The sequence below is a fragment of the Rattus rattus genome, chromosome 12 (assembly GCF_011064425.1).
Source record: "Rattus rattus isolate New Zealand chromosome 12, Rrattus_CSIRO_v1, whole genome shotgun sequence".
In the NCBI taxonomy this organism is placed as follows: domain Eukaryota; kingdom Metazoa; phylum Chordata; class Mammalia; order Rodentia; family Muridae; genus Rattus; species Rattus rattus.
The window spans coordinates 68,821,688-68,843,646 of NC_046165.1; the positions used below are offsets into that span (position 1 = coordinate 68,821,688).

General features: G+C 43.3%; 1 protein-coding gene across 1 annotated transcript; it reads left to right on the forward strand.

Annotated features, from left to right (window-relative positions):
• Positions 1–2,501: 2,501 nt before the first annotated feature.
• LOC116913441 (granzyme F-like) lies at positions 2,502–14,048 on the forward strand. Its single transcript, XM_032917641.1, has 5 exons — positions 2,502–2,652; positions 11,983–12,133; positions 12,584–12,719; positions 12,921–13,181; positions 13,574–14,048. Exons 1-5 carry the CDS (start codon positions 2,598–2,600, stop codon positions 13,715–13,717), a joined length of 747 nt encoding a protein of 248 aa, XP_032773532.1. The 5' UTR covers positions 2,502–2,597; the 3' UTR covers positions 13,718–14,048.
• Positions 14,049–21,959: the final 7,911 nt, after the last annotated feature.

Sequence of the window (21,959 nt, forward strand, 5' to 3'; positions counted from 1 at the left end):
GGTTGCAGACTGGTGCCACTTTACCTTTCTTACACTCAAACCCTCACATAAAAAGAACACACAACACCATAATCTTAGATCCAATTGATAAGATATAATTGACCACTTAAACATACAAAGGCTGGTACCATTCATCCCTTAAGAACATTGATAACAACCTGTAAATACACAGAGCGAGATCTTTACGTCAGCCTCCATTGTCCTGCCACGGCTTCTCTCTCTCCCTCCTGTCTCATGTCTTAACAGTACGCACTGCTTTTGCCAAGGACTCAAGTTCAATTCTGGCAGCCCTGTTGAATAGCTCATCACTACTTGTGAATTGAGCTCCTTTGGCCTCCAAGGGCTCCTGCATTCATGTGCACAGACCCAAATACAGACACATAGTCAACAGTTAAACATCTTTCAGCTATATGTCTTCTAGATTTGACAAGCAAACTACACCTAAGAAAGCTCAACAATATGCCTCCTCAAATAAGATCTGAACAATGACAACACCAGTTGACCATCACAGTGGATGGGGACGTAGCAAGGAGGCCATCACTAGATGAAGAGCAACACACAATTATAAACTGCTGGGAGAGGGACCATTAGTCTTCTCCAAAGGTGAACACCACTAGTGGTTCTCCAACCCCAAGTGGTCAGTCCAGAAAGGAGTATGTGTTCATGCAATATGAAACTGACTGTGTAGATTATATTTCTTTTTGTATTTCTTTTTATGTGTGTGTGAGAGAGAATGATAATTATAGAGTAAGAAGCCATGGCTCTGAAGCAGATGGAGAGACATGGAAAGAGTTGGTGGAATGATGGGGGATGATAAAATTATATTTTAATGTTTATTTCAATTAAAGGGTTAAGCACACTAACCATAAGATTAGAACCAAAATATCTCAGCAGCACTTGAGGAATTCACTGAGGTCAGAGCTGTGTCTCCCAAGACAGAGAGTGAAACATCCATTTCTGAAAAGCCATGTTGCATAGCCTCCCAGATTCATGTTGTCCTCCTTTACTTTTAGGAGAGAAGCAGACAAGGTAAATTTTATTACTTACATTAGTTCAATTTATGCATTAGAACTCACAAACATAGACCATGTTCCATGGTTTTAACAGAGTTTCTCTACTTGGTAATCCATATAAGGACTGTTATATTCTGCAGGCTTTTGTAGCTCATCTGTGTAGGCATATATTGTGTCGTTTATACCCCCATTTTCAGGGGGAAATGATCAATATTCATTATAGCTTGTGTAAGTAATGTGTATCCCAAAACAGTTATCCTTTTAATGTAATCCAGAAAATCCAAAATGTTGCATACACATGGAGAAGAGGATTAATTTTGATACAACTCATTTATTAAATTTGGTTCAACTAATCAAGACTTTAGTTCACAATTGACATAAGAGAGCCTTCCTTGGTTGCAAAATATGACAGGAGAAAATTCAAAAGTATCTGAAACCCATGAAGCAGTGATGGGAAAGCAGAGACAGGGTAGCTCTGAGGATTTTCTGAGTGTGCAGACACACAACTGTGCTCAGGGCAAGGCCAGCCTGTCTCACCTCCCAGAGACTCTCACACAGCTCTCACCATCTAGTGCTCTAAGCACAGGCTCTCAGCTCTCTCCAGTTAAGATCAGACATTTCAAGAGCTGCAGGCAGCCCTGACTCTCCCACTCCTGGGTGTAGCCCATTAAATAGTCATTCAAGACCTAATCACGGTCCTTGTTTGTCTATAGGAAATGCTAGGCAGCGTTGTACAAAATACCATTGGAGTCACCAGCAGGGAAGCCAATGCTGATCTGATCTTTCTGACCATTGAATTCAGTCCTGAAGCTCTTGGCTCGGGGATAAATGACAATACATGTATAGTATACTATACATGTCATTTGTGACTTGTTATTACACTCAACTATGTATGAAAGTAAAACATTATCATTGGATATGAAGCAAACACTTGCTTTTGAGATTTCACTGTGACTTCCTAGCAGTTTCAGGAGAGTCAGATATTGGATTAATTCATCAGAATATTTAAATAGATCATTCCATGGTATGATCAGTCATCCCATGATGCACTGTAATACTGCACAGCAGATGTGGTGCAGTGTCACCTCTTGGTACTGTGTAACTTTGTGAGTGTGTTTGTAGTGTGCTATAACTGTTGTTAGGATAAATTGGTTGTCAGTATTATTCTTTCAATAAGGAAAAAAGAAGGATGGGAGGGAAAAGGGAAAAAAGAAAAGTAAAGAAAAAAACCCAAAGAAACAAAAAGAGATCTTATCATATGCAAAAGGTGTCTAAGCCTTAGAAAAGGACACACTTGTGTTTCTGTGCAGTCACTGTGGACTTCCTGGCATCTCAGGCCTCCTCAACCACAGCCCCCACATCCTCTACTTTCTTGATCTTTATCCAAGTTTAGCTTACCACAGGTGGTCAGTGTGGTGACAGTGTCATTTTAAGAAAAATTCCTTAAATAATGTGACGTCAATCAGAAGCAGAGGTGCACAGGTTTAAAATGACAGTGAGGCCCCTGAGCCCACACCTCCTTCTTCCCCTTCCAAGGGCTGTGTCTGCTCTGCCCTCCTTCAACTGAGCAGACTTCCTGGGAAGATGCTACCAGTTCTCATTCTCATGACCCTACTTCTGCCTCTTGAAGCTGGAGCAGGTGAGTGAACACCCCCATGGCAGAGGTGCTGTCCCATGGCACCTTTGCTGACATTCTGCAAATTGTTCTGGAATTGTCCTGGCACTGAATCCAGGAGGTTTCTGAACCTCAAGCACCAAACCCAGATTTGTGAAAGCTGACAGTGTCTAGGTTCTCAACAAGGTCTGGGTAAGGGAAGTATTCTCAGAACGTTAGTAGGCACTAGCTTCTCCCAGCGTTTTTCACCTTCTGAAGTCTGGATCACACTTAGAAAGAATATGACAGAGAATGAAGGCAGCTTTACTGACAAGCCTTCAACATGATGAGTCCACCAGCACAAAAAATATTAGCATCATTTATTAAGTCCACCCTCCAACCTACAGAAGAAAGAGGCACAGGCTGACAAGATCCTGCACTGCTCACTCCACCAGCTTTGCAATCTGGTTTTAATTTATATTTACACTTCTTTCTGTAGGTCCCCAGGTATTCTAATATGAGCAGCACACTGTTCCAATATCTTCTATGGAAAAATGTTAGAAAATCCACCTCCATAGGGCTTGTAAGTAAAAATTGAGGAAATGACACCAATCAAGATTAGACTGGTTGGGGAGATTCACAAACAAAGAAAGATATGCAGCAAGGCATCCAGGATCTCCTCAGCCTCGAACTTTACTATTTAGAAATTTGCCGTGACTGCTGTGTCCATAGTGTGCAAGATGTCTCTCCATGTTAGATAGCTCTTGGCGTGAGACTGTAGGAAGAATGTATGCCTTTGTATAAAATACAATTCTCCTTGTGTCAGATTCTCATTGCTAAAAACATCCAAGCTGTCAGGCTTGGGAGCTCACACTGTAATCCAGCCCTTGTAAGAAAGAGGCAAGAAGGGGTGTGTGTGTGTGTGTGTGTGTGTGTGTGTGTGTGTGTGTGTGTGTGTGTGTGTGTGTGTGTGTGTGTAACGTCTTGATAGTGCTATATCTTACATATATGCCACATTGTCTCTGTCTCCTCTTCATGAATACATTGGTTAATCACTTAGCTCTTAGCAATGCTGTCACAGTATCTATGATAGCACAGATGCTCTACAACATACAGATGCCAAACTGTTCTACCAATTAGGCAGTAGTAGGATAACTAGATTATATAATTATTTGTTTTATCAGAAGCCTTTTATTCAGTTTCCCACAATGACAGTACTAATTTAAATTTCCAACAGTGTACAAAGGTTTTCTCCATATCTCCATAATGCTCCTTGGATATTAGGGAATATTTTGAGTTTGTAATTATGGTTGAGGTTTGAACTGAGGTTATGTAAGGATATAATGAATTCATCACACGGTATGAGAACATCTGATATTGATATTTCTCAAAAAGAAAATTTGGAATGCCAACCAATGTCAGAACAAATACAGTAGACTCTGTAGCCTTCCTCAATTTCTAGGGAATAGTTAGGGTAAACAGTGTGCCCATACCTCAGAGAATTTTCTGAAGAAAAAGAATATTGTGTTTTATATAAACCTTGAACATGGTAGTCTATGTGGCAGGCCTCTCTGCTGACCTGTAATCTTCTAACCCACTTATCAAAGGAGCTGATATAATGACAATGAGCCTCGAAGATTGCATTCAAGTGGTCGGCTGCCTTGAGTCCCCAGGCTTCTGGTTTGAATTGTTCTGGCATTAATCAGCAGAAGTAACTCAGGCAACTTCTCACAGCTTGCGCTAGTGCAATCACTATCCATTTCCCCAACACTAGGCAGCCAGGGTCAATATTTCTTCAGGAGACTAGGAGAGCGCACACTTCAGTTAAGAAATATTAAATGAATTCATTAAATATATGATACATCCCTTATGATGAGCCCAAAGATAGCTCAGACATTAAGAGCACTGGCTGCTCTTCCAGAATTCCTAGTTTCAATTTTCCATACCCACATGGCAACTCACAACTATTTATAACTGTAAACTTGTGGGATCCGATGCCTTCTTCTCATATGCAGACATACATGCAAACAAAACACCCATATACACAAAATTAACGAATCTTAATATTATGCATCCTAAGTCCATTCATTTACCTTCAAGTGTTTTAACTTTATTTTTTCTTTAGAGGTGAGTAATAGTCTCTCTCTCCCTCTCTCTCTCTCTCTCTCTCTCTCTCTCTCTCTCTCTCTCTCTCTCTCTCTCTCGGACATACACACACACACACCTGTGTATTTATTATCCACTATTAAGTTGATGAATTACTAGTTTGATTCCAATTAGTTGCTGTAGTGAATAAAGCATCCTTTAATACAGGGGTGCAAATACTTTTATGATACGGGGTACTGAGGTCACTGGGTATATTCACATTTCCAGCAATGTTCTTATTCCTTGAGCCTGACTTGGTATTTATGGTCTTTTGCAGTTCCATGTGAATTCTGTTATTTTTCTAAGCCTATGAAGTATGTCATGGAGATTTTGCTCTGCCTTGCATTAATTCTGTATATTAAGTTTGGTTCTGTCTCTCTTCTGACCTCCTCAGGCCAGCTTGACTGTTGCATTCATTGTCATTTTTGTTCTAATTCTGTCATGGAGTCTTTTTTTTCCCAACTTGGTGGTAGATAAGCACATGACATACATTCTGAGGGTGTAGAACTTGATGGGAAGTTCCACAGCTTCTATTCTGAGTGCTGATTCTACTGTACCATGTGCATTGCGCACTACAGATTTGGGGTCTCCTTAATTTTGGTATGTGTTTTATTTATTTACAAGATTTTCTTAATAGTGGGGAGGTGGGTGCATCTGGTAGGGGATTTGGAGGAAAAACAATAATCAGAATATATTGTATGAAAAACTTATTTCTAATTTAAAATATTTTAAAAAGAGGTAAATAACAGAAGCCACTCAAGTTTTATAGAAGTTCAGAGTTTCCAACTGTTGGCCTGAGGGCTGCGTGTGGCCCAGAATGATGGTGAATACAGATCAACAGAAAATCATAACCTCACTAAAAACTTGAGATTTTTGTGTAACTATATTGTGTGACCATTGAGCATAAGCTTTGTAGATGACAACATGTTCCAATATCCTGCTAAGTGAGTGTACGATGCTCTTGCTATTGGCACACATGCCTGAGTCCAGACTGATGGCAGGTGAGGCTTCCAGAGCTTTATCTTCCACCTGCAGACAGTTGAACTGACACCATCAGATTTGCATGTGCTCCTACTGACTCATAAACTAGAGATTATCAATGACGTTTAGTCCTACCTTTGCAGAATATGAGTATGTAATGATAATTGGAAGCCAAGTAGGCATTCTGTATTGATTATTAGGAGCACACATACCTCAAGCATGCCTCACGCACACCACCATCTTTACTGGTGCATTCATTGTCATTTTTGTTCTAATTCTGTCATGGAGTCTTTTTTTTCCCAACTTGGTGGTAGATAAGCACATGACATACATTCTGTACTGAGGGTGTAGAACTTGATGGGAAGTTTCATTATGTCACTCTGCACTGTATCAGCAGCTGAGATGTTGACATTCTCAAGCCTTGCTCTCTAATGTTCTCTACTTTCAAAGCAGAGTAAATACAGTTCCTTATATATAATTATTTTTAATCACAGAATGGATTCTATCCCATCATAGATAATAAGGGATCTCAAGAGAGAGAGAGAGAGAGAGAGAGAGAGAGAGAGAGAGAGAGAGAGAGAGAGAGAGAGAGAAACTATTTGGTGGTGACTCATGCCTTTAATCCCAACACTGGGGAGCAGAGGCAGCTGGATCTCTGAGTTCTAGCCCTGCCTGTCCTACAGTGCTTGTTCCAGGACAGCCAGGGTTACACAGAGAAAGCCTGTCTCAAAAACAAAACCATAGCAAAATGAAGCACAAAAACAGAGGGCCTAATAGAATTAGCAGTGACCTATGCAATATCTACACTGAAGGTATGCTAAATGCTGGACTTTGCAGAAGGCATCAAGAAAACTTAACACACAGAGAAGAAGGACTCATTGGAAATTGATGAAGGAGGAGAGGGCACAATCGTGGATAAGAATGACCAAAATGCACTGAATACATTTGTGGTATTGTCAAAGATTAAAAACTAAGTTTACAAAGGAAAGTTAGTGAAAGAGCATTAAACGTTGGTAGCATCACGTAAATCATCATCAGGACTGAGTTTCATAAGGGTCACAGGATTAAATCATCTCCCAAGCCAGGAATTCCTAAAGAGTGTTCATGCTGACTCTGGTGACATCATTCTCCTTTCAGAAGTAAGGTGATCAAGCTGAGGACACTAGAGTAACATTATCAAGTTAGTTAGTGTGACTTAAAAAAAATGTCTGCCAGAATGTGAAATGAAATCAAATTTGCCAGTTAAATCTTTTAGTGGATTTAACTGCTCATTTTATCTTTAAGAAGAAACCAACTGTCAGTGCCATATTTCAAACCCTGAGTGTTCCAGGTGAGGCTAGCATTACTGGGGTCTCAAATTAAGGCAAATGACTGGCTGCATTTCAACCCAGATCAGTACAGTTTTGTGAAGAGTGATGTAGCCTTGCTTTCGCATTTGACATGAGAATTTGACAAAAGATTCTGAGACCTCCAGAAATAGTCACTATTTTGGTACAGTCAAAGTCCACTTCTCCTGTGATTTTCAAATGCATAGAAAGAAATGCATAGAACTGGAATCTTTTGTTTAAACTAAAAATATTTTGCTCATGTCCCTTTACAACCTTTTCTGGACTTTTATGTGTCCTTCTCAGAGACAAATGCTTCCACATCACAATAACACTGTATTTACACCACTGCTTTCTCACAGTGCCTACATTTATGATAAAGTAATTTCAAGAACTAAGCACACCTGCTTACAGAGATGTCTCAGAAGTATTAACAGCACACACCGCTCTTGTCAAGAAAACAGGTTCAGCTCTGAGCAGCCATGTTGAATAGCTCATCACCACTTGTAATGTCAGCTCCTCTGGCCTCCAAGGGCATTTGTACTCATGTGTGCATACCCAAATACAGACACATAATCAAAAGTTAACAATCTTTTAGCTATATGTCTTCTAGATTTTAGAGGCAAACTACACCCAAGAAATCTCAACAGTATGCTGCTCAAACAAGACCTGAACAATGAAAACACAAATTGACCATCAAAGTGGATGGGAAAGTAGCAAGGGGCCATCACTAGATGAAGAGCAACACACAATTATAAACTGCCGAGAGAGGGAGAATTAGTCTTCCCCAAAGTTGCACTTAGCAGTTCTCCAATCCCATGTAGTCAGTCCAGAAAGAAGTATGCGTTCAAGAAATATTTTTATTGGTTATTTTATTTATTTACATTTCAAACATTATCTCCCTTTCCAGTTTCCCCTCTGCAAGTCCCCTATTTCATACTCCCTCCCCCATACTTATATGAGGGTGCTCCCTCATTCACCTACCTTATCCACCTCACTGTCCTAGCATTCCCTAATACTGGGGCATCAAGCCTTCACAGAACCAAGGGCCTCCCCTCCCACTGCTGCCAGACAATGCCATCCTCTGCAGCATATGCAGCTGGAGCCATGGATCCCTTCATGTGTACTCTTTGGTTGGTGGTTTAGTCACTGGGAGCTCTGGGGTGTCTGGTTGGTTGATGTTGTTGTTCTTCCTATGGGGTTGCAAACCCCTTCAGCTCCTTCAGTCCTTCCCCCAACTCCTTCATGGGGTCTCCATGCTCAGTTCAATGGTTGACTACAAGCATCCACATCTGTATTTGTCAGGCTCTGTTAGAAACTCTCAGGGGACAGCTATACCAGGCTCCTGTCAACAAGCACTTCTTGGCACCAGCAATAGTGTCTAGGTTTGGTGTCTGCTGATGGGATGGATCCCCAGGTGGGGCAGTCTCTGGATGTCCTTTCCTTCAGTCTCTGCTCCACTCTTTGTCCCTGTATTTCCTTTAAACAGGAACAATTCTGGGTTAATATTTTTGAGATGGGTGGGTGAACCAGGGGTGAGGCCCAACCTCTGGATATGTTCTCCACAGGTTCTCTCTCCCCTTTGTTGGGTATTTCAGCTAAAGTCATCCCCATAGGGTCCTGTGAGACTCTTGCTTTCCTGGCATCTGGGACTTTCTGGTGGCTAACCCCACTGTTACACACCTCTGTTCAATTTCCTGCCCCTCTGTACATCTCCCAGTCTCCTCCCTCTCCAAATCCATCCCTCTATCTCCTGTGATTATTTTGTTCTCCCTTCTAAGTAGGACTGAGGCACCCACGCTTTGGTCTTTCTTCTTCTTGAGCTTCATGTTGTCTGTGAGTTGTATCTTGGGTAATCCAAGCTTTTTGCCTAATATCTACTTATCAGTGAGTACATATTATGTGTGTTCTTTTGTGACTGGGTTACCTCACTTTAGGATGATATTTTCTGGTTCCATTCATTTACCTGCAAATTTCATGAAGTCATTGTTTTGTTTTTGTTTGTTTGTTTGTTTGTTTGTTTTTTATTATTAACTTGAGTATTTCTTATATACATTTCAGTGTTATTCCTTTCCGGTTTCTGGGCAAACATCCCCTCTCCCTCCCCTTCCTTATGGGTTTCCCCTTCCCCCCCTCCCCCCCTTGCCGCCCTCCCCCCAACCGTCTAGTTCACTGGGGGTTCAGTCTTAGCAGGACCCAGGGCTTCCCCTTCCACTAGTGCTCTTACTAGGATATTCATTGCTACCTATGAGGTCAGAGTCCAGGGTCAGTCCACGTATAGTCTTTGGGTAGTGGCTTAGTCCCTGGAAGCTCTGGTTGGTTGGCATTGCTGTACATATGGGGTCTCGAGTTTTTAATAACTGAGTAGTACTCCATTGTGTAGATGTACCACATTTTCTGTATCCATTCCTCTGTTGAAGGACATCTGGGTTCTTTCCAGCTTCTGGCTATTATAAATAAGGCTGCTATGAACATAGTGGAGCACGTGTCTTTGTTATATGTTAGAGCATCTTTTGGGTATATGCCCAAGAGAGGTATAGCTGGGTCCTAGGTAGGACTGTGTGTAATTTTTTGAAGACTCTCCAGACTGATTTCCAGAGTGGTTAAAGGACTCTGTAATTTTATCCTCTAGAATGTGTGTGAGAGAGAGAATAATAATTAAAGACTAAGAGGCCATGACTCTGAAGCAGACAGAGAGACACTGAAAGAGCTGGTGGAATGATGGGGGATTATAAAATTATATTTTAATATTTATTTCAATTTAAAGTGTTAAGCACGGTAACGGTAAGATTAGAATCAAAATCTCTCAGCAGCGCCTTGGGAATTCACTGGGTCAGAGCTGTGTCCTTCAAGCCAGGGAGTGAAACTTCCATTTCACAAAAGCCAGGTCCCATATCTATGCAGTCACGTTGCCCTCCTTCACATTCAAGAGAAAATTAGAAAAAATAAATGTTATTACTTACATTTGTTCAATTCATTTATTACATGTCACAACCATGGACCTTGCTTCATGGTTTTAAAAGATTGCTCCAAATGGACAACCATATAATTAAGATCATTAATTCTGTAAGTCTTTTGTAATTTATCTGTGTGTGCACATATTGTGTCATTTATGCACAGTAGATTTTCAGGGGGAATGATCAACATTCATTAGAGCTTGTGGAAGTAATGTGTAGCCCAAAACATTTATCCCTTCAATGTGCTCTTGGACAATAGGGTTGACTTTGATCCAACTAGTTTTAGGACTTTAGTTCACAACTAAGAGATGAAGGCCTCCCTTAGTCCCTAAGTATGACAGGAGAAGATGCAAAAGTATCTGAAATCTAGGAAGCAGTGTTGGGAAAGCAGGATCCTGGTAGCTCTGCAGTTTTCTGGATGTGCACACACATGGGGTTACACACACACACACACACACACACACACACACACACACACACACACACACACACTCAGGACAAGGCCAGCCTGTCTCACCTCCCAGAGTGATCTCACACAGCTCTCACCATCTAGTGCTCTAAGCACAGGCTCTCAGCTCCCTCCAGTCAGATCAGACATTTCGAGAGCTGCATCCCTGTCTCTCCCACTCCTGGGTGTAGCCCATTAAATAGTCATTCAAGACCTAATCACAGTCCTTGTTTGTCTATAGGAAATGCTAGGCAGCATTGTACAAATACCACTGGAGTCACCAGCAGGGAAGCCAATGCTGATCTGATCTTACTGACCATTGAATTCAGTCTTCAAGCTCTTGCCCCAGAGATAAATAGCAATACCTAGTAAACAGGTAAACTATACCTGTCATTTGTGAATTGTTAGTACACTTGACTGTGTATGACAGTAACGTGTAATCAGTGGATATGGGACAAACACTTGCTCTTGAGATTTCACTGTGACTTCCTGGCAGTTTCAAGAGAGTCAGAATAAGTTAATTCATCAGACTATTCAGATTGTTCCACAGTATGATCGATCACTCATCCCAAAGGTTACTGAGATGATATACCTCAAAATTGACTAGTAAAATATGATGTAGTATCAATTCTCACTAAATACTGTGTAACTTTGTGAGTGTCTTTGTAGTGCTATAAAGGATAAAATGATTGTCAGTTTCATTTTTAAAATTAGAAATGAAAATAAGAAGAAAAGAAAGGTTGAAAAACAAAGAAAGCAAAAGAGATCTTACCAGGGTGCAAAAGGATGTAAGCCTTAGGAAAGGACACACTTGTGTCTCAGTGCAGTCACTGTGGACTTCCTGGGGTCTCAGAACTCCTCAATCACAGCCTCCAACCCTCTAAGTTCTTGTAGTTTGTCTGACCTTAGGTCACTGAAGGGTCAAGTAGTTACAGTGTCATTTTATCCAAACCAGAATAGTTCCTTAAGTAAGGTGACATCAATCAGAAGCAGAGGTGCACAGGTTTAAAATGCCTCTGAGGCCCCTGAGCCCACACCTCCTTCTTCCCCTTCCAAAGGCTGTGTCTACTCTGCCCTCCTCCAGTCTGAGCAGCCTTCCTGGGAGGATGCCACCAGTCCTGCCTTTCCTGGCCTTTCTTCTGCTGCTTGGAACTGGTGCAGGTCGTTAGGGGGTAAAAGGTGACGCCAATCAACATTATAGGGGTTAGGATGCCTCACTCTCAAAGAGAGACCAATGGCAATCCCCCCAGGGTCCCCTTGGTCTATAACATGATGAAGATAGAGTTTACCCCTCCATGTATTTGTAAAGCAGGGCTGGAAGACAAGCCCCACCCCTTCTCAGAGCATGGTTCTGAGGCTTAAAAGGCAGCAAAGATTATTCCATGTGCAAGGAATCCTTTCTGCAACAGGATTAGGGGACCACAGATCTGACCCTCAATCACTCCCTTCCTTGATCCCCTCTGCTGACCCTACCTGCTTCCCCCAGAAACCCCATAATCTAGCCTGTTTTAACTTTCAGAGGAGATTATCGGGGGCCATGAGGTCAAGCCCCACTCCCGCCCTTACATGGCACATGTGAAATTTGTGAAAGATGATGGGAATAGAAGTGTCTGCGGAGGCTTCCTGGTTCAAGACTACTTTGTGCTGACGGCTGCTCATTGCACTGGAAGGTGAGGAGAAGCAGCCAGCCCATGTTTTCTGAGAACCCCACAGGACCTTCTGTCCTCTATTGTGAATGTTCCCATGTGAGCTCTCCGGAAGGAAGGACTGTGACAATGGGAGTCTCATGAGACTCCCATTTAGGTCCAAGGGCAAAAGGTCAGAACCAGCAGCACACTGGAGTTAATCAACTGCACTGGCCAAACTAAAGCAGTGAATGCGGTTGAAAGTTCACATTAAAACACAATGCAAAATTTGACATATTGCCTAGATGCAAGAGTGAGCCCCAGGTGTTCTATGCCCTTGAGAATCAGAAAGCTGAAGGTCTGACTCTGAGGTCCTCCTATGTCCTCAATTCCCCTCAACTAGAGCACCCACCCTGCCTACCCTGCCTTTCCCAGCTCCTAGACTGCATCCTCTCTGAATCCACATCTCTCCTCTCCACTCTGCTCTCTCCACAGATCAATGAAAGTCATACTAGGGGCCCACAATCTCCATGAGCAGGAGAAGACTCAGCAGATCATCCCTGTGAAAAAGGCTATTCCCCACCCGGCCTATAATCGTGAGGACCACATTAATGACATCATGCTATTAAAGGTGAGACCTGCCACCATCCCACCCATATTCCTCTGACCACCCCTCACTCATCCCACCTTGCGCCTGTGCTCTGCTTGGTGCAGGGCTATCCCTTCTACCGCTGTGAACCTGCTTCTTCCCTCTCTTCCACCCTGACTTTAAAAGAGTCTCAGGCGAGCAGGATCTTAACTGAACTGGTCTCCCTTTTACCTTCCCTACCAGTTGGAGAGTAAGGCCAAGAAGACTAGAGCTGTGAGGCCTCTCAATTTGCCCAGGCCCAATGACATGGTGAAGCCAGGGAATGTGTGTCATGTTGCTGGCTGGGGCCTAATGTCCGTCAATGTCACTAAAAGAACTTCCCGCCTACAAGAGGCTAAACTGATCATCCAGGAGGACAAGGAATGCAAAAAACTCTTCCATCACTATTCTGAGACCACAGAGATTTGTGCTGGAGACCCAAAGAAAATACAGGCTGTGTACAAGGTGGGGTTTAAGCATTTTACAGACAAAAATGCAGGGTGAGAGGGACCTGGGAGAGGCCAAGGTATGAGAATGGCCCCAACCTCAAGTCTCAGCTCAGAGAAGGGACAGTCCCAAAGTGTAGGATTTGTCTCTTCTGTGGGTGTAGCAAATGTGTAAGTTGGGAAAGCCTCTGTCAACCAATGCACCCCATACATTATCTCAGAGTATCCCCGAGGACTTCAAGGAAAGCCTAGGACTGGGCTGGAAGGAAACCTTGGGCCTCCCTGGAGCTCTGGTAATGAGGGAAGCTGGAACCTGTCCTGGCCCAGATCTAAGAGTTAGCATTGCCAGAGGAGGAGGGAGAAACAGAGACAGAGGGAGGCAGGCTCACTTCGTCCTTTCTCTGTCCACAGGGTGACTCCGGGGGACCCCTTGTGTGTGAAAACAGAGCTTATGGAGTTGTATCCTATGGGAAAAAAGGGGAAATCTCTTCAGGAATCTTCACCAAGGTTGTGTACTTCCTGCCATGGATAAACAGAAACATGAAGCTCCTCTAACAGGTTAACACCTGTACCCAACCAGCCTTTCTGACCTCAGGCAAGAACCACGATGAGTGTGCATCAAAGGCTGAAAATCCATAATAAATAACCCCCAGTGTGCATGTAATTTAAGTACTTTGCTGTTTGAGCCACTTCATTGTTTCCACACCTCTCTGGTCCAGGAGGACCTCCCCTGTCACTTCTTGGCTTTGCTTCCCCCTTCTTCCCCAACTCATCCTCTTACTGGGACTTCAGGCTACACAGTTCCCACATATTTATCACCCATTCATGGTGGAAGGTAGGGTGTTGTTTCTTTGATTCTATTTTTGAGTAGGGTCTCACTGTATAGCTCTGGCAGCATGGAGTTTGCTATGTAAAACTTCCTGGCCTTTAACTCACAGAGATCTGCCCCTCTCTGCTTCCCCAGTGCTAGGATTAAAGGTGTATGCCATGACATCCAACCATACACACGTCTAATTCTCCAGTCTCCAAGGTTGGCTTTCTCACTCAGAAGCGTCAGGAGGCTACAGCTCTACTGAGGTACCCCATGCTCAGTCACTCGCTCACACTTAGCCCTCCAGACAGGAACCTTCTGGGCCTAGGAAAGTCCTACATCTCTGAGCCACCTTCCTCCAGCCCAACAATGGCAGATAGTGGGACAAGGCATGGGGGGTGAAGGGAGATTTGACTCTGGGAATTCAGAAGGCCATGGGCTGTGCAACCCAGTCATGTTCCTGTCTCCAGTCCCCTCTCTAGCAGGGTAGGGGACTCTCCCCACCTGAACTGTCTGCAGTCCAGAAGCCTGGGACATATCTCTGAGGAACCCAGGCTCAGCTGGGTCTCATTTCCCAGCCCAGCACAGAGCTCAGTCAACTTCTAGTGGGAGGTAAAGGACCCAAGAGCAGGTAAAAGGTTCAGAGACATGTTCACTCCCACTGTTAGTAATACCACAAAACACAAAGATACAAAACCATAACACATATGCAGAGGACCTAGCTCAGACACATAGAGGCTCCATGACTGTCATTTTTGTCTCTGTGAGTTCCTCTGAGTTCTGCCTAATTGATTATGTGGGCCATGTTCTCCTAGTGTTCTTGACCCCTAATGCTTCCTGATCCTTTTCAGAAGGGCTTCCCTTGAGCTCTGCCTAGTGTTTGGCTGTGAGTTTCTGCAACTGCTCCCATCAGCTGCTGAACAAAGCCTCTTGGATAACAACTGGGGTAGGCATCCAACTATGCGTACAGCAGAATATCAACAGGAATCACTCCACTGTCTTCTCTGTGTGGCCAGTTGTGTTTGGTTCTAACCTAGTTCTCTGCTCGTTCTCACCTCTGGCTCCTGACCATCCAGGCAGTGTGAGGCATTGGCGTCCTCTCATGATATGAGCCTCATTTTGGACCAGTCCTTTTGGGCACTGGACAATTCCTGTACCATCTTTACTCTAGCACATTTTGTAAACAGGTCAAAGGTTTTGTGGCTGGGTTGGTGTTCGAGTCCCACCACTGGAAGTCTGACCTGGCTACAGAAGATGCCTGGTTGAGATTCCATATCCTCCTTTACTAGGGGCCTTTGCTAGAGTGACCTTCATAGATACTAGGGAGTTTCTAGTGCATTGGGTTTCCACATCACCCCCCAAATATCCAGTTCCAATAGTTTTCACAGTATACCCTCCCTTTACTCTGCCCTCTCTCAGCCTGACTGTTCCTGTTCACATCCCCACCCACCCAAGTCCATCTGCAAATCTATTCTATTTCCCCTTCCCAAGGAGATTGATGGAACCCCAGAGTGCTCCTTGTCACTTAGCCTCTCTGTGTCTGTACATCCTAGCATGATTATCCTTTACTTAACAGCTAATATCTGCTTGTAAGTGAGTATACATCACGTTTGTCTTTTGGGGCCTCGATTACCTCACTCAGGATGATTTCTTTGTTTGGTACTTCCGTCCATTTGCCTGCAAATTTCATGTTGTCATTTTCTTTTAAAGATGAACACTATCCGTTGTATAAATGTACCTCATTTTCTGCATCTCTTCTTCTGTTGAGAGGCACCTCCATTGTTTCCATTCTTCGGATAGTATGAATAAAGCTACTATGAACATAGTTGAGCAAATCTCTTTGTGTAGGGTGGAACGCCATTTGTGTATAAGCCCAGTTGTAGTCTATACCCAACTGGTCCTTGGGTTAGATTGAGTCCCAAATTTCCTGAGAAACTACCATATTTATTTGCATAGTGGTTTGCACACTACCTCCTTGCCAACATGAGCTGTCTCTTGTGCTATTGATCTTATTCATTCTGACGTGCATAAAGTGGAATCTTGGGTAGTTTTAGTTTGCATTTCCCCGATGGCAAAGGATGTTGAACAGTTTCTAAAAACGTGTTTCTCAGCTATCTAAGGTTCCACTTTTGGGACTTCTCTCTTTAGATCTGTTCTCCATTACTTTCATTGGATTATTTGATTTGTTGATATCTAGTTTCCTGAGTCCTTTGACTACATAGGATATTAGCCTACTGTCAGATGTGGCTGGTATGAGAGGTCATTCCCCCAAATTAGGACAGGACATACCCAGATACCAAGTTCTCAGTACAGGGTAGATTTATTACCCAAAGGGGTAAATGGGAGAAGGGGGGCTGCAAAGGCAGCAGCAGCAGAAAGTTCAAAGAAGCAAGAGAAGCAAAAAGGCAAGAGAGGTAAGAAAAACAAGAGAAACAAGAGAGGCAAGAGAGAGCAGGTGTTTCTGCAGGACTGGGGTTTAAAAAGGGAAAGGAGAATGTGTGCTATGGTGCACTGGTAAGTCATGGTTGGACATGAGTCTTACTTAGGGTTTTACTGCTGTGAACACACGCCATGACAAAGGCAACTCTCATTTAATTGGGACTGGCTTACAAGTTCAGAAGTTCGGTCCATTGTCATCAAAGTGGGGACATGGAAGAATCTATGCAGACATGGTGCAGAAGGAGCTGAGAATTCCACAGCCTCATCTGGAGGCCTCTAGAGAGAAGACTGGCTTGCAGGGAGCTAGGACCAGGGTCTTAAAGTCAATACCCACAGTGACACACTTACTTGAACAAGGTCACAGTTCCAAATAATGCCACTCCCTCAGCCAAACATACTCAAACCACCACAACATGTTAGTCAAATAATGAGTTTTGATTGTTGGACCTTGATGTTTAGTCTGAGGAATAAGTTACTGTTCAAATAAGGGAATGGATCTTGGGGGCTAGCTTTAAGAATGGAATCTAACAGTTTTTAGCAAGGGAGAGGGTAAAAGTCAAAACCTGTAGGCAGCATGGTTGCCATGCTAGGATTTGGGTTTGCCATGCTCAGGCCTGCTAGAGCCATTAGTGAAGTTGGTGAAAATCTTTTCCCATTCTGGAGGCGGTCCTTTTGTCCAACTGAAGTTTTCTTTGCCTTGTTGAAGCTTTCTACTTTCACAACAATCCTGTTCACTGGGACTTCAGTCTTGGCAGGACCAAGGGCTTCCCCTTCCACTGGTGCCCTTACTAGGCTATTCATTGCTACCTATGCAGTTGGAGTCCAGGGTCAGTCATGTATAGTCTTTGGGGAGTGGCTTAGTCCCTGGAAGCTCTGGTTGGTTGGCATTGTTGATCATATGGGGTCTCAAGCTCCTTCAAGCTCTTTCAGTCCTCTCTCTAATTCCTTCAATGGGGGTCCCGTTCTCAGTTCAGTTTGCTGCTGTCATTCACCTATGTATTTGCCATATTCTGGCTGTGTCTCTCAGGAGAGACCTACATCCGGTTCCTGTCAGCCTGCTCTTCTTTGCTTCATCCATCTTAACTAGTTTGGTGGCTGTATATGTATGGGCCAAATGTGGGGCAGGCTCTGAATGGGTGTTCCTTCAGCCTCTGTTCTAAACTTTGCTCCCTCATTCCCTTCCAAGGGTATTCTTGTTCCCCTTTTAAAGGAGTGAAGCATTCGCATTTTGATCATCCTTCTTGAGTTTCATGTGTTCTGTGCATCTAGGGTAATTTGAGCATTTGGGCTAATATCCACTTATCAATGAGTGCATACCATGTGTGTTTTTCTGTGATTGGGTTACATCATTCGAGAATGATATTTTCCAGTTCTATCCATTTGCCTATGAATTTCATAAAGTCATTGGTTTTGATAGTGGAGTAGTATTCCATTGTGTAGATGTACCACATTTTCTGTATCCATTCCTCTGTTGAAGGGCATCTGGGTTCTTTCCAGCTTCTGGCTATTATAAATAAGGCTGCGATGAACATAGTGGAGCATGTGTCTTTGTTATATGTTGGGGCATCTTGTGGGTATATGCTCAAGAGAGGTATAGCTGGGTCCTCAGGTAGTGCAATGTCTAATTTTCTGAGGAACCTCCAGACCGATTTCCAGAATGGTTGTACCACTCTGCAATCCCACCAACAAGAGGAGTGTTCCTCTTTCACCACATACTCGCCAGCATTTGCTGTCTCCAGAGTTTTTTATTTTAGCCATTCTGACTTTGTCCACATATCTTTACTTGCAAATGTTCACTGCAATGAGGCCTCTGTCTTCTGCTGCACGATCTATACTGGAGCCTTATGGGATCTCCTCTCAGATATTGTGTTGTTGTCCTGAGTCCTAGAGATCCTGTGTCTATGGTTCTGTAGGGTAGGCCCCTTCACATGCAATAGTTCATAGATGGAGTAGATGTTGGGGTGAGCCAACTCAAAGCCCTAGATCTAGTTCTGGAAGGTAGCTGAGTTGGTCAGCTCGCCAGTAGTTCTGCACCAACACCACCAGGGGGAGCTCTCCTCTACCACCCCTGCTAGCTCTTCCAATGCTGCAGCTGTCAGGGGAATGTCCACCATTCGGTCAGCTCTCCTGCACTCATGTATCCCAGCTGGTTCACTTGCACCTTTACCACGAGAATCAGCTCTACTGTGCTGCCCCAGCCAGTTGCAGGGTCTGCTCTCCTCAGTGCTATAGCAAATGAGGGACTGTGCCAGATAACAAGGTCTCAGAATCTCATGCTGGCTCATCTGCTTGCCTCAGGTCATAAAGACTGAGGGGAGGACATCTTGCCCTAGCCACCCCTTGACTAATGAGGGGGAGGGACAACTCTCCAGCATTCGCACCCTCAGCTGGCTTACCTGAATTTTACCACCAGAGTCAGCTCTTCTGTGCTGCCTACATGTTGTGCAGGACCCACATTCTCAAGTGCTGCTGCAGGTGAGGGGCAGGGCAGGCTCTCCTGCTCTCAAAACGGACAAACTTCCTATTTGCCACAGGTGGCAAGGGCAAAAGGTAAAGCAATCTAAGGATGGAGCCCTCCATCCCATGCTCATGCCCTCCTTGTCCACTCACCTGTTCCACCAGTACCAGGATGGATCAGTTCAACTGTATCACTCAGGTAAGGGATGTCACAGCTCAGCACAGAACCTCAGCTGGCAATCCAGACCAGGGACATCTACATGGCCTTTGGTGGTAACACTGGCCTGAGACATCAACAGAGACACCAGCAGCCATGGAACCATGAACCCAGACATGGCCTCTGGCAATAGTCTGGACCCAGATATCCTTATGGCCTCAGATGGCAGAGGGGGCCGCTCAGTTCACCCCTCTCCCCACAATGGTGTGACCCTCAGATTTCCACATTCTTTCCAGTGGTACCCTAGACCACGGACATGTGCTTTGCTTTTGGTGATAACTCAGGCCACAGACATTGATAGTGACCCCAGCTGCAACAGGACCATAGAACCAGACATGGCCATTGGAAGCCTCCTGGGCCAGGACCTCACCATGGTCTCCTCATAACTGCTTGTTTCTCACTGCTGTCTCCAGTTCCTCCATTCTCCACAGTGTATGAACCCCCTGGCTTCTCCTTCTCTCCATCTCTCCATCACACATTAGTCCATTGCAGTGGCACCTGAGGCAGACGTTTGGGTGTCTTTTTTCAGGCCTCTCTGGGACAGTGTCACTGGTTCACTGTTGTTTGTGCTCTAATTCTGTCATAGATATTTTTGTCTTGGTGGTGGATAAGCATGTAAACTTGTAACAAAAGTGTAGAATTTGGCGTGAAGCTTTACAGTTTAAATCCTGAATGCTGATTCTAACTGTAAACGAGTTCATTGAATAGTACAGACTTGGGGGGGGTGTGTGGCTAATTTTGGTGTCTTTTTTAAATTTATGTATAAGATTTTCTTAATAACAAGGTTTATGAATAGGGAAATGGGTGGATCTTGGGGGAAATCTGAAGGAAAGAACATGATGAGAATATGAAAAAAATTTTCAATTTAAAAAGTTTTTAAAAGAAGTAAATGAAAGAAGCCGTTCACTTTTTATAGACTAGTTCAGGATTTCCAACTGCTGGACTGAGGGCTGCATGTGGCCCAGAATGACCATAAATACAGTCTAGTGTAAAATCAAAGCTCACTGAAATCATAAGATATACTGTGATGATGGTATAACTATATTGTGTGACTCCTGAGCATGAACCGTGTAGATGACAACATGCTCCAATGTCCTGCAAAGTGAACACATGATGCTCTTCCTATTGTAGCACACACCTGAGTCCAAACTGATGGCATGTGAGGTGTCCAGCATTTTACCTTCCACCTGCAGACAGTTGAACTGACACCGTCAGACTTGCATGTGCTCGTAGAGGATCAATAAAGGAAATGCACAGATTACCAATAATGATTAGTCCTGCCATTGCACATGATGACTGTTTAATGGCAATTGGAAACCAAATAATCATTCTGTTTTGGTCATTAGAAGCTCGCATGCCTTAGCCATGCCTCACACACACCACCCACCCACCATTTTACAATCATGTCACTCTGTATTACATCAGCAACTGAGGCATTGACATCTCAAGCCTTTCTCTCTATTTCCTTGTCAATTTTCAAAATAAAAGTAAATTCAGTTCCTTATATATTATTCATTTTAATCGCTGCCTGGCTTCTTTTTCATCACAGAAGAAAACGGATCTCAAAATAGTAGAGACAAAGCTATTGGTGATGGTAGTGCATGCCTTTAATTCCAGCACTGGGGAGCAGAGGCAGGGGGATCTCTGAGTTGAAGCCCTGCCTGGTCTACAGAGCACGTTCCAGAACATACAGGGCTACACAGAGAAACCCCATCTCAAAAATATAAATAAATAAAAGACAGAGAGACTCATAGATTTAACAGCGAGGATGCAATCTCCATATTAAACTCATGTGTAAAGCTGTGTTGTTTTCAGAGGACATCAAAAATCTTTATGTACTGAAAAGAAAGTTTCAGTGGGAACTGGATCAGGATGAGAAAGGACAAGGGTAGGTACAAATGGCCAAAACACACTGAACACATGCATGAAGTTGTCAAAAAAACAAAGCATAAACTTTAAAATAAAATATAATGTGAAGTCATTAAAATGGGTAGCATGATATAAATCAACATCAGGACTGAATTTCATAAGGGCCATAGGATTAAATCATTTCCCATGCCAGGAATTCCTCAAGAGTGTCTGGGCCGACTCTGGTGACATCATTCTTATTTAAGAAGAAAGATGGCCAAGCCAAGGACATTAGAGTCACATTATCAAGTTACTTACTGTGACATAATGGAATTTGTGCCAGTTTTCATATTGAAACCTGACACATTGAAAAATGCCATTGAACATTTTAATGAAATTAAGAGGTCATTTCATCTTTAAGAGAAAAATCAAGTTGTTAATATCATGTTTTAAACCATGAGTGTCCAAGTGAAGATGCAATTGTGTTGCATTCAAATTAAAGCAAATAATTGTATGTATTCCAAAACATTGAATGCAGTTTTGTGAACAGTGATGTAACCTTGTTTTTACATTCAACATGAGAATTTAAAAGTAGATCCACCACTAGTGGGCATATACCCAAAAGATGCCCCAACATATAACAAGGACACATGTTCCACTATATTTGTAGCAGCCTTATTTGTGATCGCTAGAAGCTGGAAACAACCCAGATGTCCCATAAATGAAGAATGGACACAGAAATGTGGTTCATTTACACAGTGGAATACTATTAAGAATGAGGATATCATGAGTTTTTCAGGCAAATGGATGGAACTAGAAAATATCATCCTGAGTGAGGTAACTCAGACCCAAAAAGACATGCATGATATGTACTCACTAATAAGTGGATATTAGCACCCCCTAAATGTACAGAATACCTAGGCTACAATTCACAGAAATCAAGAAGGTTAACAAGCAGAGGGCTAATGTGAGGATGCCTCAATCCCACTTGGGAGGGAGAAGAAAATAATCATGGGAGGCAGAGG